The sequence below is a fragment of the Musa acuminata genome, chromosome BXJ3-9 (genome assembly GCF_036884655.1).
Source record: "Musa acuminata AAA Group cultivar baxijiao chromosome BXJ3-9, Cavendish_Baxijiao_AAA, whole genome shotgun sequence".
NCBI lineage: Eukaryota > Viridiplantae > Streptophyta > Magnoliopsida > Zingiberales > Musaceae > Musa > Musa acuminata.
In genome coordinates, this window is record NC_088357.1 from 40,749,841 (window position 1) to 40,765,908 (window position 16,068).

The 16,068-nt window shown below is 35.8% G+C and overlaps 1 protein-coding gene across 1 annotated transcript; it reads right to left on the reverse strand.

Moving 5' to 3' along the window:
* Window positions 1-2,975: 2,975 nt before the first annotated feature.
* On the reverse strand, window positions 2,976-8,081 carry LOC135649960 (uncharacterized). Its single transcript, XM_065168967.1, has 5 exons — window positions 7,604-8,081; window positions 7,151-7,214; window positions 5,072-5,236; window positions 3,502-3,567; window positions 2,976-3,404 (listed from the first exon to the last, which is right to left on the reverse strand). The coding sequence occupies exons 1-5, from the start codon at window positions 7,906-7,908 to the stop codon at window positions 3,150-3,152; spliced, it is 855 nt and encodes a 284-aa protein (XP_065025039.1). The 5' UTR covers window positions 7,909-8,081; the 3' UTR covers window positions 2,976-3,149.
* Between the last annotated feature and the right edge of the window lie 7,987 nt (window positions 8,082-16,068).

Below are 16,068 nucleotides of genomic sequence, written 5' to 3' on the forward strand. Positions count from 1 at the left end.
TGATGTCTGCCGTGCCATAGTTGCCCATCTTGACAACATCAAAATTTTCAGACCTATATGTAGCAAAAAACTCTCTTCGTGGTGTAGCATGATAAGAATCACCTATGTCAATCATCCACTCAAGATCCTAACACACACAAAAAATATATCATCAAAATGAGACAAAATCAAATAATCACCACCCTACACTATAGTTGTAATTTTATCTTTTGACTCTATAGACTTCACTTCTTTTTCTTTTTTCTTGCTCTTCTTAGGTTGCTTGCATTGGTTCTTATAATATCCTTTCTTACCATAGTTATAGCAAATAATATCTTTTCTTGATCTTGACTTGCTTCTACCCAAGCGTGAATTGCTTCTAGACTTTGACCTTCTTCTATTCTTTGAGATAAGTGCCTATGAATTATTCTGAGATGTTGTTAAATTCTTTCTTCTCAACTCCTCATTCAACAAACTGCTTGTTATTTGACTCATAGTCATAACATCATCTGGTACAGAATTACTAAGGGAAACTATCAATATCTCCCAACTTTTTGATAATGAACTGAGAAGTAACAATGCTTGTAACTCATCATCAAGAGACATTTTCATAGAGGATAACTGGTTAGTAATACTCTGCATTTCATTCAAATGCTCAGCAATAGAAGCACCCTCTCTATATTTTAGGTTCACAAGTTTTCTGATAAAAAAAGCTTTGTTGCCAGTTATTTTTCTTTCATAGAAACTTTCCAACTTTTTCCAAAGAGAATATACAGAAATTTCAGTAGAAATATGGTGAAAGACACTATCATCAAGTCTTTGTCGAATAAACCCAACTATTTTTCGATCTAACCTCTTTCACTCATCATCTGTCATAATTGTTGGTTTTGCATTATCCTTTACAAAGGTCCATACAAATCTTTGTAATATAATATATCTTCTATTCTTAGTTTTCATATCATCCAATTGTTTCCATTCAAACTAATCATATAAGAAATACTACTGACCTCTATGTTCAAATACAAAATTAAATCATCAAAACACTACTCTGATACCAGTTAATAGGATATAAAGAGAAATAAATTTTTGTACATGAACAAATACTAGCAGGCCATAACATGCAACGGAATTAAATGGAATCACAATCAAATAGAACACCAAGATATACGTGGAAAACACAAGGGTAAAAACCACGGGACAAACTAAAGATAATCCACTATGAGAATAATGAATATATAAATCTCAATCTCTTGCCCAAAACCTTAGCAATAATTACAAGAGAATAACTGGGATACAAGGATTACATCACTGTGCACAATATCTAAATTTTCTCCAAGTAATCACAGTAAGAATCTACTATAGATCTGATCTAACATAAGATAAAAACACTACTAGATGATTAAGAACAGTCTCTCTGCGTTATCTTTGTTCTCCTCCTTTTCTTTGGAATCACGTGGCTGTAATTTTCGCCCTTATTGCTACCCTTTTTCTGCCTCTTTTTCGCGGCCACCACAACCCCTCTAATATGATTTTGGGTTAGGTATTAGAGGAGGTAGGCTGTGGGCTGTTAAAGCCCACCATAGGTTGAACCCATTATGGGCTGTCAACCCAACAATTTTTGGGGTTATAATTTTCACATATAATTGGATATATCCTAATGAAATAATTAAAAATAGTGGTATTTTTTTTTTATTCAAACAAAAAAAAAATCATTTGTTTCACCTAGTTTTCTGATATCAATTATCAAAAGTGTAGTAAGAATTGTTAAAGATGAATTATCCTAGGCCACAAACTTTACAAGATGCAAACATTAACAAAAGAGGAGGAAAAGGTGATTGATACCTTTGGAAGCTGGGATTGATAGGATCCTAGGAATGTTTAGGAATTTCATGGGATTGAAAGCATCCGAGAAGATGGGAGAGCAATTGCATAGGCAATTAATGAATGAAGATGAGCCTTATAGATGGAAAGCAATGAGGGTTTCTAGTGGTCTGAGAAGAAAGTATCCAACCAATTACCACATGCAATGTGCATCAAATTCTGTTCATGTACATACGCTGAGATCATATCGTATCTTTCTTGAGTTATATGCCGAGTTAAAGCGGGTCTAGAAATAATTGAAGTACTATTATTATAACATACAAGCAAAAGAGGAGAACCATTAATATTTCATGCAAACTTGAATCTTCTTTCCTAAAAAAATAAATTTTATTTACTAAAACATGTAAAAATCACCATTCACAATTCACACCAAAATGAATCAAAAAAATTAATATATATTTAATGTTAGGGATATTTGAGATATTATCATATATATTTATATGTTTTATTTGGATTTATCCTGACTATTAGTAATGATAGTTTGAAGTTATTGACTTTGAGTATTTTGTATGGATATTAACTAAAAGGATATGCTAAACAATTTTAATGTTTGTAGGCATATCACTAGAGGAATTTAATCGATTACAGCTATGAATGAAAATAAAAGTTCTAATGTGATTATTTGGATGTCTATATCCACTTCTTGGAATTAGATAAAAGATGTGACAAAAAAAGAAAGTGAAAATCGATAATATATTAATTATGGTTGTTGTATGTGGGATTGTAATTTTTGCATATAGCCAGATATATCCTAATAAAATAATTATAATAGTGGATATACAGATTGCATTCTGTCTCTACCAAGGACTATTATAATATGATTATGATGATTTTTTTCTCATTAAGATAAAAAAAAATTTAATTCACCAAGTTCTCTTATACCAAATATCAAAAGTTTAGTAAGAATTGATAAAGATAAATTGTTGAGGGGACAATCTTAACAAGATACAAACATCAACAATCCTGACCAGCACACCTTTTTGGATATTTACTTGAAACTTATGTAATAAAACAGATTTCCTACTTGATAAACAGTCTATTCGACAGTGAGTCTAGCTTTGCATTATTGGATGAAATTACAATGACCAGAATGGTTATGACCTATCTGACAACCATGCAAGTCAACCAGCCAAGTCCTTTCCTTTCATGAAACTTTTCAATATCATAGTTTTCTGGAATATCGTTACAAAGAATCTTTTTGAGTCAGCTTCAAGTAGAAAAATGGCCATTAAAGTTCGACTCCCTTCCCAATGTTAATCTAAGAACATAACAGACAGCTAGCTTGTATTTCAAGCTTGCTGTCCTAATTGGACTGATGGGACTAGAGGCTCAGAATGGCTTCCGTCTGCATTCCATAAGTGCTCACTGTCATTTGTTGTTCTCTCCATGCTACAAATATCTGGAGATTTGGTTGGAAACAGAGGAGGCTTGCGGAGAGCTGTGAACACCTTGCTTCCTTCACCACCAGTAGCTAAGCATAACGTGTCGCCCCGACCATGCCATACACCATTTTGGACATTGTTCATTTCCAATGTCCTTGATTCCTGACCAAGCCAATGAAACACAGCATGTCATAAAAATCCTTGGCAAATGTCTTGTGAGTAATATTAATCTGCAATTTTTTAAGGATCTTATAGTAACCTGGCATAATGTGCAACAAGGGCAGATGAGATGGTTAACACAATCATCTAAAGAACTATCACTTCCCTGCAAACAAATAAAACGTATGTTAAAAGAATCCAAGAATGCAAGCATCCAAACTTACATATCAAAAGAATGAGTCAGTACTATGTCTGAAGCTAGAGTTGGCACCAATGAGACAACAGCACATGTTGATAAATTATCATTATCATGCATAAAATATAAGTATGACCAAGTTTGTTTATTATGGGCACAATGAGGTAACATGAGAGCCTAGTCTATTTCCACTGTTCTCCATGTAGCAGTTTCAATACTTGACAGATCTCATTGATCTTGCAAACAGGTCCCTGAGTTGTAAAAATATCGTTCATACAGCTACCTAATTTACCATATACTCCTCCTATGGAAGCACATTAAAAAAGATATTAAAATATTATGTGCAAATAAAAAAATCTCATAGCTCATGCCTCAAGGTGAAACCTCAAGCATTCAGTGATGTTGGTGATCTTTAGTATGACAAAACTGGTTACAGGAGAAAAAATTGCAGAGATAAATTACATAGAAATCGCACTCCTAACGATCCAAATGGAACTCAATCTAGCAAAATATCATCTGTTTTTATTCACTGTAACCTTTTAAGCATAAAGATAATCTCAATAGTATTAGAAGAATTATACTTTTACTAGATAATGGTTCACCTTAACAAGTCCCAGCATAAGTGTCAGAATCATTTGTTTCACAAGGTTTAGTAAACAAAAGACTTGTACACTCATACAGGGATTTAAATAGGTGCTCGGGCGCTCACCTAGCCACTCGGGTGAGGCGAGGCGAGGCGAGGCTTGAGCGCCTCAAAGATTGGTTAGGCGGGGTGCTTTAGTGAAGCGCAACATGGGTGCTTGCCTGAACTAAGGCACTAGGTGCCTCGGGCAGCGTTTGGTTGAAACCATGCAACCAAACCAAACTATTAAGTCTGGTTTAGTTAAACAGTAGCTAGTTGGTTCGATTGAACCAACTAAGCTACATAGTATTACTATAGTTGCAAAACCCACCCCCTACCCCCTCACATGACCCTGAGCCTTAAACCCTTGCACAGTCGATGTCTTCGCTACCAATACTTCCGTCGTCACTGCCCCCATCGCTGACACACAGGACTGCCGCTACTTCTGTGTCCAGCTCCTTCTACCATCGAGAGAGAGGACTGCAACTTCCTCCGCCACCGATAAACAAATCTGAAGCTTCCTCCGCCCATGACGTCACCATCCGCAACTTCCATTGCCATCGCAAATTATAATGTGCAATCACAATTCAAGTATCTAATTTCTCACAAATAAAACAAATTGCTAAACTATTTCCCTATACAATTTTCTAATACCCTATCATGTGGAAATTTTGTTAAAGAAGCTCATAAAAGAGCATGCATTTGAGTTGACTAGTGAACTTCCTATTTTTAACATGAAAATGGAAAAAAAAAGTTAGCCATGGGTTGTATATGAAGCACAACTAATTTACAAAATACAAAATATAGCACAAGAAAATTGAGAACAATAATAAACTAGGAAGAGATGCATACCCGTATGTTAAATTGCTTCTTTATTCGGGTACGGAAGTAACCCAAATACAACCCCGTCAAGATGGTAGATACAATTCCCATATATAAGAAGTTATGATGGTCGGTAATACCAAAAGCTATGAAATTGAACAATGAAACAACTATAAAGATAAAATACACCATTGCCTGTACCCAAAAAACAAAAATCAAATCAATGAAGGTGATATGAAACAAATAGCACAAGGAGAAACTTCAACAAGGTAATAAATGGAAACTTAAGCATCCATGCAAACTTTTTAAGTAAGAAGATTTTGTAATACTTTGAATTAATTAGTGATGCATAATCCTACTGCATACACTTTGATTGTGGAAAGAGATAAATTTATTTGTGCAACATAACAAGTGAAAAATAGCACCAGGACCAACTTTACAAAATATTTAAATGAAAAGCATGTGTAATATATTTATATACAAGACAGCGTAATTAATGTTTATGCAATCAACATCAGCAATTAGTATTATATATGGTTCAATATCATGTGTTGCAAAAACTAATGAGGAACATAAAAAATTACTATGTAATTTCAAGTCCAAAGCTTGATGTTTAACCTTTCTCAAGAAAAAAGAAGTGTTTAAAATTCAACGAAATCACAACATGCTGGATCTATCTAGCTTAGGATCCTTAGATTTAAGCACACATCCCAAGCTTTGGAATAGATACATTTCTACTTCCAGAAATACAAGTTTAGTTTGATTATCTTTTATCAGCTAATGCAACCAATTCCTTTCAATCTTTTCTAGATGGGATGACTAGAAGACTAGTCATTCACATCTAAATCCAATCATGTTCCACTATAATATTAATTTTACTTTATATTCTACTTATTCACTAGCTAGAGGCAAACATATCAACTACGAAAATATTTTGGATGGCATAAAAAAGAATTATGCTTTGTGATACATAGTCTACAAATAATCCCTTAAGTATTCAGAAATACATGCTGACAAAATATTCCCTGAAAAATAGTTCCCCTGTAGAATTCAGTAGCTAACAAATGCATTCTTATATTACAATCACATAGTTCCCATATAAACCCAGAATATAGAAGATCATATCAAAGAAAATGGCCGATTTGCACCAGTAAATTAACTTTGATGTAACAGGCTGGAATAATTGTAATTTGGCATTCAATAGTCAAACTAGCACCAGAATGTGTCAACCATAGAGATGTTACAAGTTATTAGCACAAGAGTGAATACTTATAGTAAAGGAAGTTGCCTTCTCAACTCCTATGAAAAAGAAAGCAACATGACCTATTTAGCCTAGACTAGTCAGTAATAGCTGGTTGGTACAGAGAGTCAACTATACATGTCATAACAGTACCAGCGCTAAGAGAATGATCATATCCAGCCTTACTAGGACCCTTCTCTTACAATGTAAAAGCATGGTCTACAAAAGTCCCAAAATGTCTCCCCATCAGCCAATTTACTAGGATGTTAAATTAGTAATAGTAAATGGTCAACCTTGCAAATCATTATAGACAATGCCATATGACAGGTCCATAATGTCTGCCCAGCAGCAATTTATTTTTTTTATGCACACTACTAGAATATACATTTTCTATGTAAAAAGTCTTTTTTTGTGTTTGCTTGCATGCTTATGTGCATGTGCGAAGAAAACATTCGCCAAGAAAATTCTATATTCCCCAACAAATGAAAATCACTCAGATAAATTTTCAACAAAGAAGATTCAGAATTCACTAGGGAAATTCACATCCATATAGAATAAAGAGAAATTTTATATACTGCCCTCGGCCGATTAGCTAGGTAAACAGCAGGATTATTACCCTCCCAAAAGAGACGATTAATTTTTCTCAAAAATGTAACCAAACAGTGAATAACAGCTCAAAATAATAGAACCAGTTAAGAAACAAATATATAACAAAATCAAACAGTATGTTAGGGACAAATTTTAACTTGACAATACCACAGCAACAAAAGCGATATTTTCCTTTTACATTTCTTATTTATACACACGAAAAAGATGAATTTTTGGTAAAAATCATATAAAACTTGAAGCAACCAAGAATAAAGCCTCACCTGAAGAAACCACGACCCTAAGTTGGCTCTGTGCATGTTCTTCCCAAATCTATAGCATGGGCAACTGCAAAATAACATTTAAATTATTACATCATAGAAATTCACATCAACAATCAAGACCGTGTTCGTTGCAGAAAGAATCACTGCGATTTTTCATCAAACTATTGCATCCTGATATAAAACGTAAATCACAAAAAGAAAAAAAAGGAAAGGAAAAAAAGCAAAATGCAAGTACAAAATAAAATGCCACAGATAAACGTCGTACGGAAAAGCTTCATATGAATCAGAGGAATTCAACCAAAGAAAGATAAAAATGTAAGCCTTTCCTATTGAAGAACCACAAATTCAAGAGACCCAAAAAGGCTCCTCTTTGTAACACAACTGAAACAACCAGGAAAAAGAATGCTTTAGACAAAAGGAACGCAAGGCACGATTGGGGAAGACAAGCTTCACCATGCGGCTTCGATGGCGATGCGCCGGTCCTCGAAGCAATCCATGACGTCGCCCTCCCACATCCGCTGCACGCCACCGAACTCCAACCCCGCCTCCTCGTTCGCCTCTTCTGCCACCGAATCTTTCCGGCGCGTCTTCCCCACGGAGAGCCCCTGCGTCTGGAGCGCCACAGTGGCGCACAGCATGTCGAAGTCCAGCACCGCAGCCACATCTCTTCCTCCCGCATCGTCCTCCTCCTCCTCCTCCTCCGTCTCCTTGTCCGTCTCCACCACCGTTGCCTCTTTCCTGTCCTCCGCCTCCGGCATCGCAACCCACGGAACCCTCCCTGTCGCTTCTTTCCTTAGATTCGATGGAAATGGAAACCCCTGCAATCTTTATCTCCTTCCCTTCGCCTCTCAACTCCACTTCCTCTTTCCCTTCCTCCACCAAGCAAAAGCAACCCCCAATTAAAGCACCAATTTGAGAGACTATTATTACATTGCTCGAACTAATTAAACGATTTGATTTAAAAAGGAGAAAAGCGGGGCTTCCTTTAGGTGATTCTGTTCCTTAACTTTTATTCACGAAAATGCCCTCTCACACTCTTGAAACGCCATTTTTATCCTCGACGGATATCTGTAAAAAGCTGATTAAATCCACTTGGATGCGGCTATTAAATTAGATAATATACATTTTTCTTACGCTTATATATTCAAATAGGATTTGGGAGAAATACAAAAATAGATATCGTAATAATGCTACTGTACATTGTTATCACTAATTATTTTGACGAACATATATATACACTGCAGCTAATAAATATTTTGATCATTTTAATAAAACAATTCAACTGACCACTATGATTGATTTTGTATGACTATTAAACCTTTCGTCGACACGAGGATAGATATTCCAGCTCAGCATTCACACAGGACACAGCTCAACTTAATTATTCATCTCCATGTTATAAAATATTTTAGATGGTTAATAAGTCTGATATTAAATTTTGGATAAACATTGTGCACCCGAATTTCAAAGTAATTTATACCCAAATAAGAACTTGGAGGCCATAATCTTCTTGAGTCTGTGATGTGATCCTATTAAAAAAAGATAAATTTATTAATATACATATATCATTGAGGGGTTAAATAGTAATTGAAACCTTCACATAGCCATACGCATTGCTGCTATTAATTATTCGCTGCCGTGACAGAGAGAGAGGAAGACAACGCGAGAGGGGGAATGCATATGGTCGGCGGCGCGGCGAGTTCATCGAAGGTGGGTCCCGTCTCCATCCGGCCACAGTAACTGGTCCCACACTGTGCTGGCCTTTTCTGACGCCACGCTTATCGTTCACTCGGTGGGAACGCAGACACGCGAATCGACTTCCGTTCACAGGGAAATATCCCCTCCAAGCTCAGCTGTTAAGTGGAATCATACAAAATCCAGCTCTCACCGTTCACCAGCACAAGCGTCGTCTCTTACCGGCGGAGATCTGCCGACGGACAACCACCGCGTTACGGTGGATTGGATGGATCCCGACCTCACTTTGCGGACGGATGAGCTGTGACACTGACGGCTGTGATTGGTGCTACGTGAATGAGATATAACAACGAACGGCCGACGCAGCGTCAGATCAGCGGATGGACACGCAGAGGCCATGTCGTCATCACATGACAATTATAGACAAACAGGAGAGGAGGTGACGAAGATCGAGAAATGCTTTATATTTCACGCTCATTTCGGGTCCGGATCGACTTCGGATTAAATATAATTTCGACCCACTGTCACATTAATTGATTCGGATCTTATTTGGAATTTTCTTTTCATATAAACACATAATATTTAAACAGGTTGCTGATGGAAATGAGTACGAACACCACTGAGAGAGAGAGAAATGTGTTGAGTTTGTTGAGGTGGGGCGGATGCAGATAAGGTTGGGTGTTTTGCTTCGTCAGCAAGCCGGCAGCGTTATCTGGAGTGGGTCCACCGCGTTGGTCCACTTTTCAGAATTGATTTTAGTGACTTTATTATTAGGTGGGTGGCGAACACGCAACTGAATCTTATATGACGTATGAATAAAATACTAGGAAGGTAAATGGAAGGTATTGGAAGAATATATAACATGTTGACCTATTGTAATTTGGTTAATTAATTTTTACCATTCGATTTGTTTGATTTCTATTACAATAGATTCTGCCCGACCCACATGTCAGGGTTCGGAGCCACTTGCATCCTAAGGTTCGAGCCTATTGCAATTTTGATATCGATAGACGAAATAGTTTGACATAGGATCTTATAAAAACTGCGATAAGATGTGTACGATAAAGACTAATCCGATGCTTTAGTAGAATATTGAATGATTCGGCAAGGAACACACCTAGCTTGAAACTTGTATAAAGGGTCTAAAAAATAATTTAAGTGAGGATTTATTCCACGATAGTAATTACATAGCATCATTGGTCATTATCTAGTCATGTATGTATAGATGAATAAGCATTTAAGGTAGCAACTAGTCGGTGTTGATGCAAGTATGATGTTTGATCAATAAATTGAATTGATGAGAGGTATTTGATGTTATATGATGTGACACTGTGGATTATCCATGCGTTAGACCTCCTTATCAATTATTATAACTTGGAGCACTTGACACAATGAGGAAGATCATTGATGAAATCTTTTGTTTAAAAATATAAAAAGTCCTTATCATCTCACCCGATAAAATCCAGATCATTGATGAGAGTTTGGTTATTGTCTTTGCGATTCAAGCATAAAGAATTTGGCAATAATCAAGATATTATCGAGATCAAGAAAAGTCAGTGATATGTTTAATATTTTTTTATAAAAGAGAGAGAATACTTTTAAGAAGCATTGAGTAGAGGGAAAAGTAGCAACGAGGCATACAAGAAAAGATGGATTCTCTGCACAAAATAAAACTTGAACAGTTTGGTCAAACAATCGAAGGATAGAGAGGTTTAGAAAAATAAATGTGTTCTTATCAAATTATAATGACACTAGTTGTCAAACGTTTTGAACAACAAAAAGGTGTCGGCTCATCCAAAACAATTATTGGTCTTCTTTCTTGTTTGATTCTTGAAACGGAGATAGCTTCTATTAATCATAATTTTCTCTCTATTGAAGGTAACAATCATATGAGTACAAAATATATTTACATACCTTGTATAATGAATTCAGTTTTATGTTGAGGCTGGCAAGTATCTTTGGAATTGATGCCCTCGAAGAAAAAGAAGTATTAGTATAAAAAGGATTTCTTTGTGATGGAAAGAAATTATATAATTAGAGGGCTTGATTATTTTATAAATACCTATAGATTTTGATGAGAAGTAAAAATTTGAGTTTATTTTTAGTATGTATGTCTAGAGAGGATAAACGAAAAAACTAGAAAAAATTTTATAAGGTCTATGTGAAATGGTGTATAATAGGGTTGGTGAAGAATTTGACTTTCTTCATAAATGTAAATAACAAGTATCGAACCATATAAATTTTTCTATGAGTTTTATAGTTTATTATTTGATTGTGATGGCTGTGAATTTTCTTTTCTTTTGAAATCTTCTCTTTTCCCAATATTTTGGAGTTGCGTGATAGTAATCAAATTTTCAAAAACTATAGTATTTTTCTTCTACAAGAGCAAAAGAATTAGTGACTAGTAATGCTTGCAAAGAAATAAATTATATGATTGATGAGTTTGATGAGAAAATTGAACTTGAAATGAGATAAATATATCATCTATCGTGATAGAAAAAGTGAAGTTCAAATAGAAACAAAAAAATCTAGCGACTATATCAACGATATAAAACTATCTGAAAAAACTCCAAAGCTTGGGGAGTTCGATTTTGATTAAAACCAAAGGTGAGGTGCGATGGAAGAATTTTCCATATGTACTATTTTTTTCATGCCTCGTCTGTCAAGTGAACTTCTGCATGTTTCTGCATGATCAATTTCAAGAGAAAGCTTCGAGGAGTCTACGATCCATTAAAGTTTGGCTTCAAAATCTTGGGCCGGCTTCCAACTTTTCTGGGTGTTAGATGTTTTAGAAAAGATCTGCCCAAGAAATAGAGTTATTGTTGAGATAAGAAGATGGCAGTGGTTTCGAGGAATCAGATGCGGCTGGAGGATGTTAAAAAGTGACAATATTGGAGAGGAGTGGAGCACAAGAAGTGGGAGCAGTAGCCCAAGATGGTGGAGAGGAGAGTCGGAGGGATCTTCAGGAGGGTGTGGGGGGATTCAGCGGAGAGGGACACGCAGGAAGAGAGAACGGGAGGAAGTGGGAGGACGCCATTTGATGACAAATTAAGACGGTTCATTTCGGTAGTATTTGGAAGCCAAGAGTTTCGTTATTGATTTCAGGATTCAAACATAAAGAACTTACTGCTGCTGCAGCAGTCAGGATATTATCGAGATCGAGAAACATACTGCTGCTGGAATCAGTGTTATGTTTAATGATAAAAAAAGAGAGAATATTTTTAAGCAGCATGGACTGAGACATGCAAGAAAAGATGGAGTCTCTGCACAAAATAACACTTAATAGTTTGGTCAAACTATCAAAGGATAGAAAGGTTTTGAAAGTTAATGTCTTTGTATCAAATTATAATAGTGAAAAACAAATCAAATTATACGAATTTTGACTAGTTGCCAGAAGGTTGTGAACAACTAAAAGGTGTTGATTTTGTGGAGGTTTTCTTTCCAAATGTCGATATGGCATCATTCATCCAAATGATTTTTGGTCTTATTTCATGTTTGAATTTTAAAATGGAGATGGCTTCCATTAATCATAATTTCTCATATATTGACGATAATAATCATAAGTGATTAATTACAAAATATCTAGATATGGTAATCATTTAACTTTACATGAAGTGTATGAAAAAGTTTTTTTCACGAATTCCTATAAAAGATTCTTACTTTTTAAATCTTTTTTGCATAGCGCCTCTACTTTCAAAATTTTTGAAATAATTTTTAAAAATAATTATTCTATCTCTCCGTCAGTCACTTCCTTTGCCTCTAGCTCAACCCGTTGAAATCTACTTCCATTGTTGCCCTCATTAAAACCCAACAATTTACGACAATAATGCTCACTCAAATCGATGCAAGATGACCCTGCATATGGTAGAGGGGAGCAACCAACTCTCTCACAAGGGTTGCAGAGGAGGGGGCAACCTTGTGCACGGCAAAGGGAGGTAGCCAATCCTTGCATAAGGGTTACAAGCGAAGAGGAGTTGCCCCATGTAAAGCAAAGTGGGGCAACCAACCCTCACACGAGGGCTATAGGCGGAGGGGGTAGACCCACGTATAGTGAAGGAAAATAATCAATCTTAGTGCAAGGGCTGTAAATGGAGGTAGGATATGGGCGATGATAGGCCCTCATGTGAGGGCTATAAATAGCAACAAGACGATAAGGCGATGATAGATTTGATGAAAGAATGGATAAAATAATCTTTTCACATAATTAAAGATCATTGTTTCAAAATATTTCAAAGTAAAAAAGTTGTGTGAAAAATTTTAAAAAGTAGGAGCTGTTTGGAAGAACTTGTTCAAAAAAAATTAAAATCTAATTATTTTATAAATATCTTATATATCTCTAGGTACGATGAGAGTAAGATATGTGTTAATACTTTAAGTGCTTTTGAGCTTGTTCTTAGCGAGCAAAAGGAGAACGAGAGAAAAAATTAGAAATTTTTTTAAAAATTTATATGAGAGGATGTAAAAAAGGATTTGTAAAGAACTAGATCTTTTTCGTGGGCATACATATAGAGTGTTGAACGATATAAATCTTTCATCAATATTTTGTTCTAATTTATTATTATTAATCTTTAAATTTTTTTCATTTGGTTTGAAGTATTCTATCCCCAACATTTTGATGGGAGAATTATGTCATGGTAATCAAAACTTTCTAAGGTATATTATTTTTTCTTCTACAAGAGCAAAATACTTAGTGACTAATAATGCTTGCAAAGAATAATACGATTGATGAGTTTCCTGCCAAAATTGAACTTGAAATAACATAAATATATCATCCATTGTGATAGACAAAGTGCCACTAATACTAAGAAAACTATCACATCATAATAGAATCAAGTATAACGGTGTCTATTACTATTGGACAAGCAGATCATCATGTTTGTGAGAAGAACTCTGTAGATCAAATCCCATCGAACATGATGATCAATTGCATTATACAAAGGCGTGCTCCACTTTATAGGTCTAAAACGGAGTATATTGCGTTCACTATTTTAGGTCTGGCTAGCCCAATAAGTAGTTCTCTTAATTCAGCTTAAGTTGGATCAATGCCGCTAAAGTTATAATAAGAAAAGATACAGCCGCCTTGAGCCAGCCACCACTGAAACCAAACAAAACAAAAGGGAACGAACCAGAAGATAGAGGAAGAAAGGAAACGGAGAGGGAGAAAGGGAAGAAAGAGAACTCGTATCAGAGATCAGAAAATTAATTTTGGTATGGTTTTAGATCCTTAAGCTTTCCTGTTAATTAGATTACTAAATAGGATTATTAATTAGATACTTTTAGCTTTCTAAGTTAATAATGTTCTTGTTGGGAAAAATATGTTAAAATCCGAGATAACCATTTAGTTTATATTTACCACAAGGCACAGGGCATATATTTACAACTCTATATATGCTCAAAATATATCAGGTAACTATATCAAGGATCAAGTCAAAGCACATCATGATGAGTAACATAAGGAGTTTACAATAACAACAGATGATTGTGTTCATACAAGCTCATTCATGAGGTGAAAAATTAAAGTGCCTAAACAAGGAGTCAAATTGACGATGAATTTGCTGCAGCTCAAATAGGATTTGATCTTGTCGTTGTTCAAGTCGTTCTTGTCTTTGTTCGAATCGGTCCATCTGAATCCCAATATCTTCGACAGATGATGTATAAGTTTGCTCAAATAGATGTGTTTCCTCAAAGGGACAGATCAGAGGAGATTGGGTACCCCTAAATACTAGTGTTCTCGGTTCTGGTTCTGGTTGAGGGGGATCAGTTTTTCTTGGCATTCTAACCCATTTACCGTTTCTATAAAAACATCTTAATCAGTGAAGTAGATTTTTATTAATTATGCTAAATCTATCTATTTTTATTACTTCTTCTTCCGGTGGTATTAGAATATCGTAGGCTTTCATTATTCTAGTTATTATACCACCATATGAGAGCATCATGTCTTTCTTAGATAGTTCTAACATGTTTTGTTGGATAAGATAACCAAGACAGATGTCATGTCCTTTCATGATCAAATACATAGTTCCTAATTCTAATTGGCTTACTTCATCATGATGGTATTGTTTAGGGAGAATGATGCTAGTTAGGATATGATGAAGTACCTTAGTGTTTAGAGGCAGTAGATGTTCATAACTTTTAGGAACAAATGCTAAGTTGGGATTGGCAAAAATTGTTCCTAGGGCTTCAACGTATGTTGTTCCAACAGTTTCATCATCCCATGATCCTCTAAAGTAAAGTCCTCTACTTTTCATGGGAATGCCTATCATGTCGCAAATGAATCTATCTGTAATTGAGATGTGTTGTCCTAAAAGATAGGTGGACATTCTTTCTTCTTCATCTACTTATATGTTGTTGTAAAACAATCTAACAAGTCTTCGATAGATGGGTTCGTTAATTTGCAAAATTGGAAGTAGATCTAAGTTTGTAAACCATTGGATTGTCTCTAAGTCTCTTAGTTCATTTAAGTCTACGTATTTTCCCTTATTGACACTCCTAAGTTCGAAAGAGGAAAATTTTTCAGCATGGTATTTTGAATCGAAAAGGGTGAGATCAAAATCTTCTACTAATCTCCTCTTTCCTTTGTCCCTTGAGGATCTTCTAGATCCCATAACTATTGCTGTTTAGAACAATAGTGATGAGCAAGAGTAAATGAATCAAAAAACAAAGTTTAAGGGCTTCTTAGAGAGTACCTTAGTGAGATCTTCAAGAGAGGGAAGGATTGTTGATGCTTTGCTTCGAAATGAGGGGTATTTGGGATGCTAAGATGGGAGAAATGGGGATGGAGGAGGCTTGGAAGAGCAGAGGAGGGAAGGGAGTGAGTTGGGGTCGGTTTCACCGCCGGCCCTAGCTTGGGTTAAAAAGGGGCAGAGTTGTGGGCAGTTGCACCTCTGGCTAGAGCGGTGCAACCGCTTGCAACACGTGACAGCTGGAGGTGCTACCTCCAGCTGGGGCGGTGCCACCGCCTGCAGGCGATGAGCACTTGTTCTGATCAGTGTGATCTGATTTGAGAGTTTTTCTGTCTTGAGGAGAATTTTCATTCAGAGCAATCAACTTTACTTACGTAATTACGTAAGAATTTTCATTTTAAGACAAGGACTTTTGCACGATCAAGATAGATTTTTAACGTGCATACTCTCAATGTCGTATGCATGTTTGTGATAGTTTCTTCAAGTTGGTAAGTCTTGCAAGTTCATGACAGACTTAGTCACTTCATGATACAGAGTTAG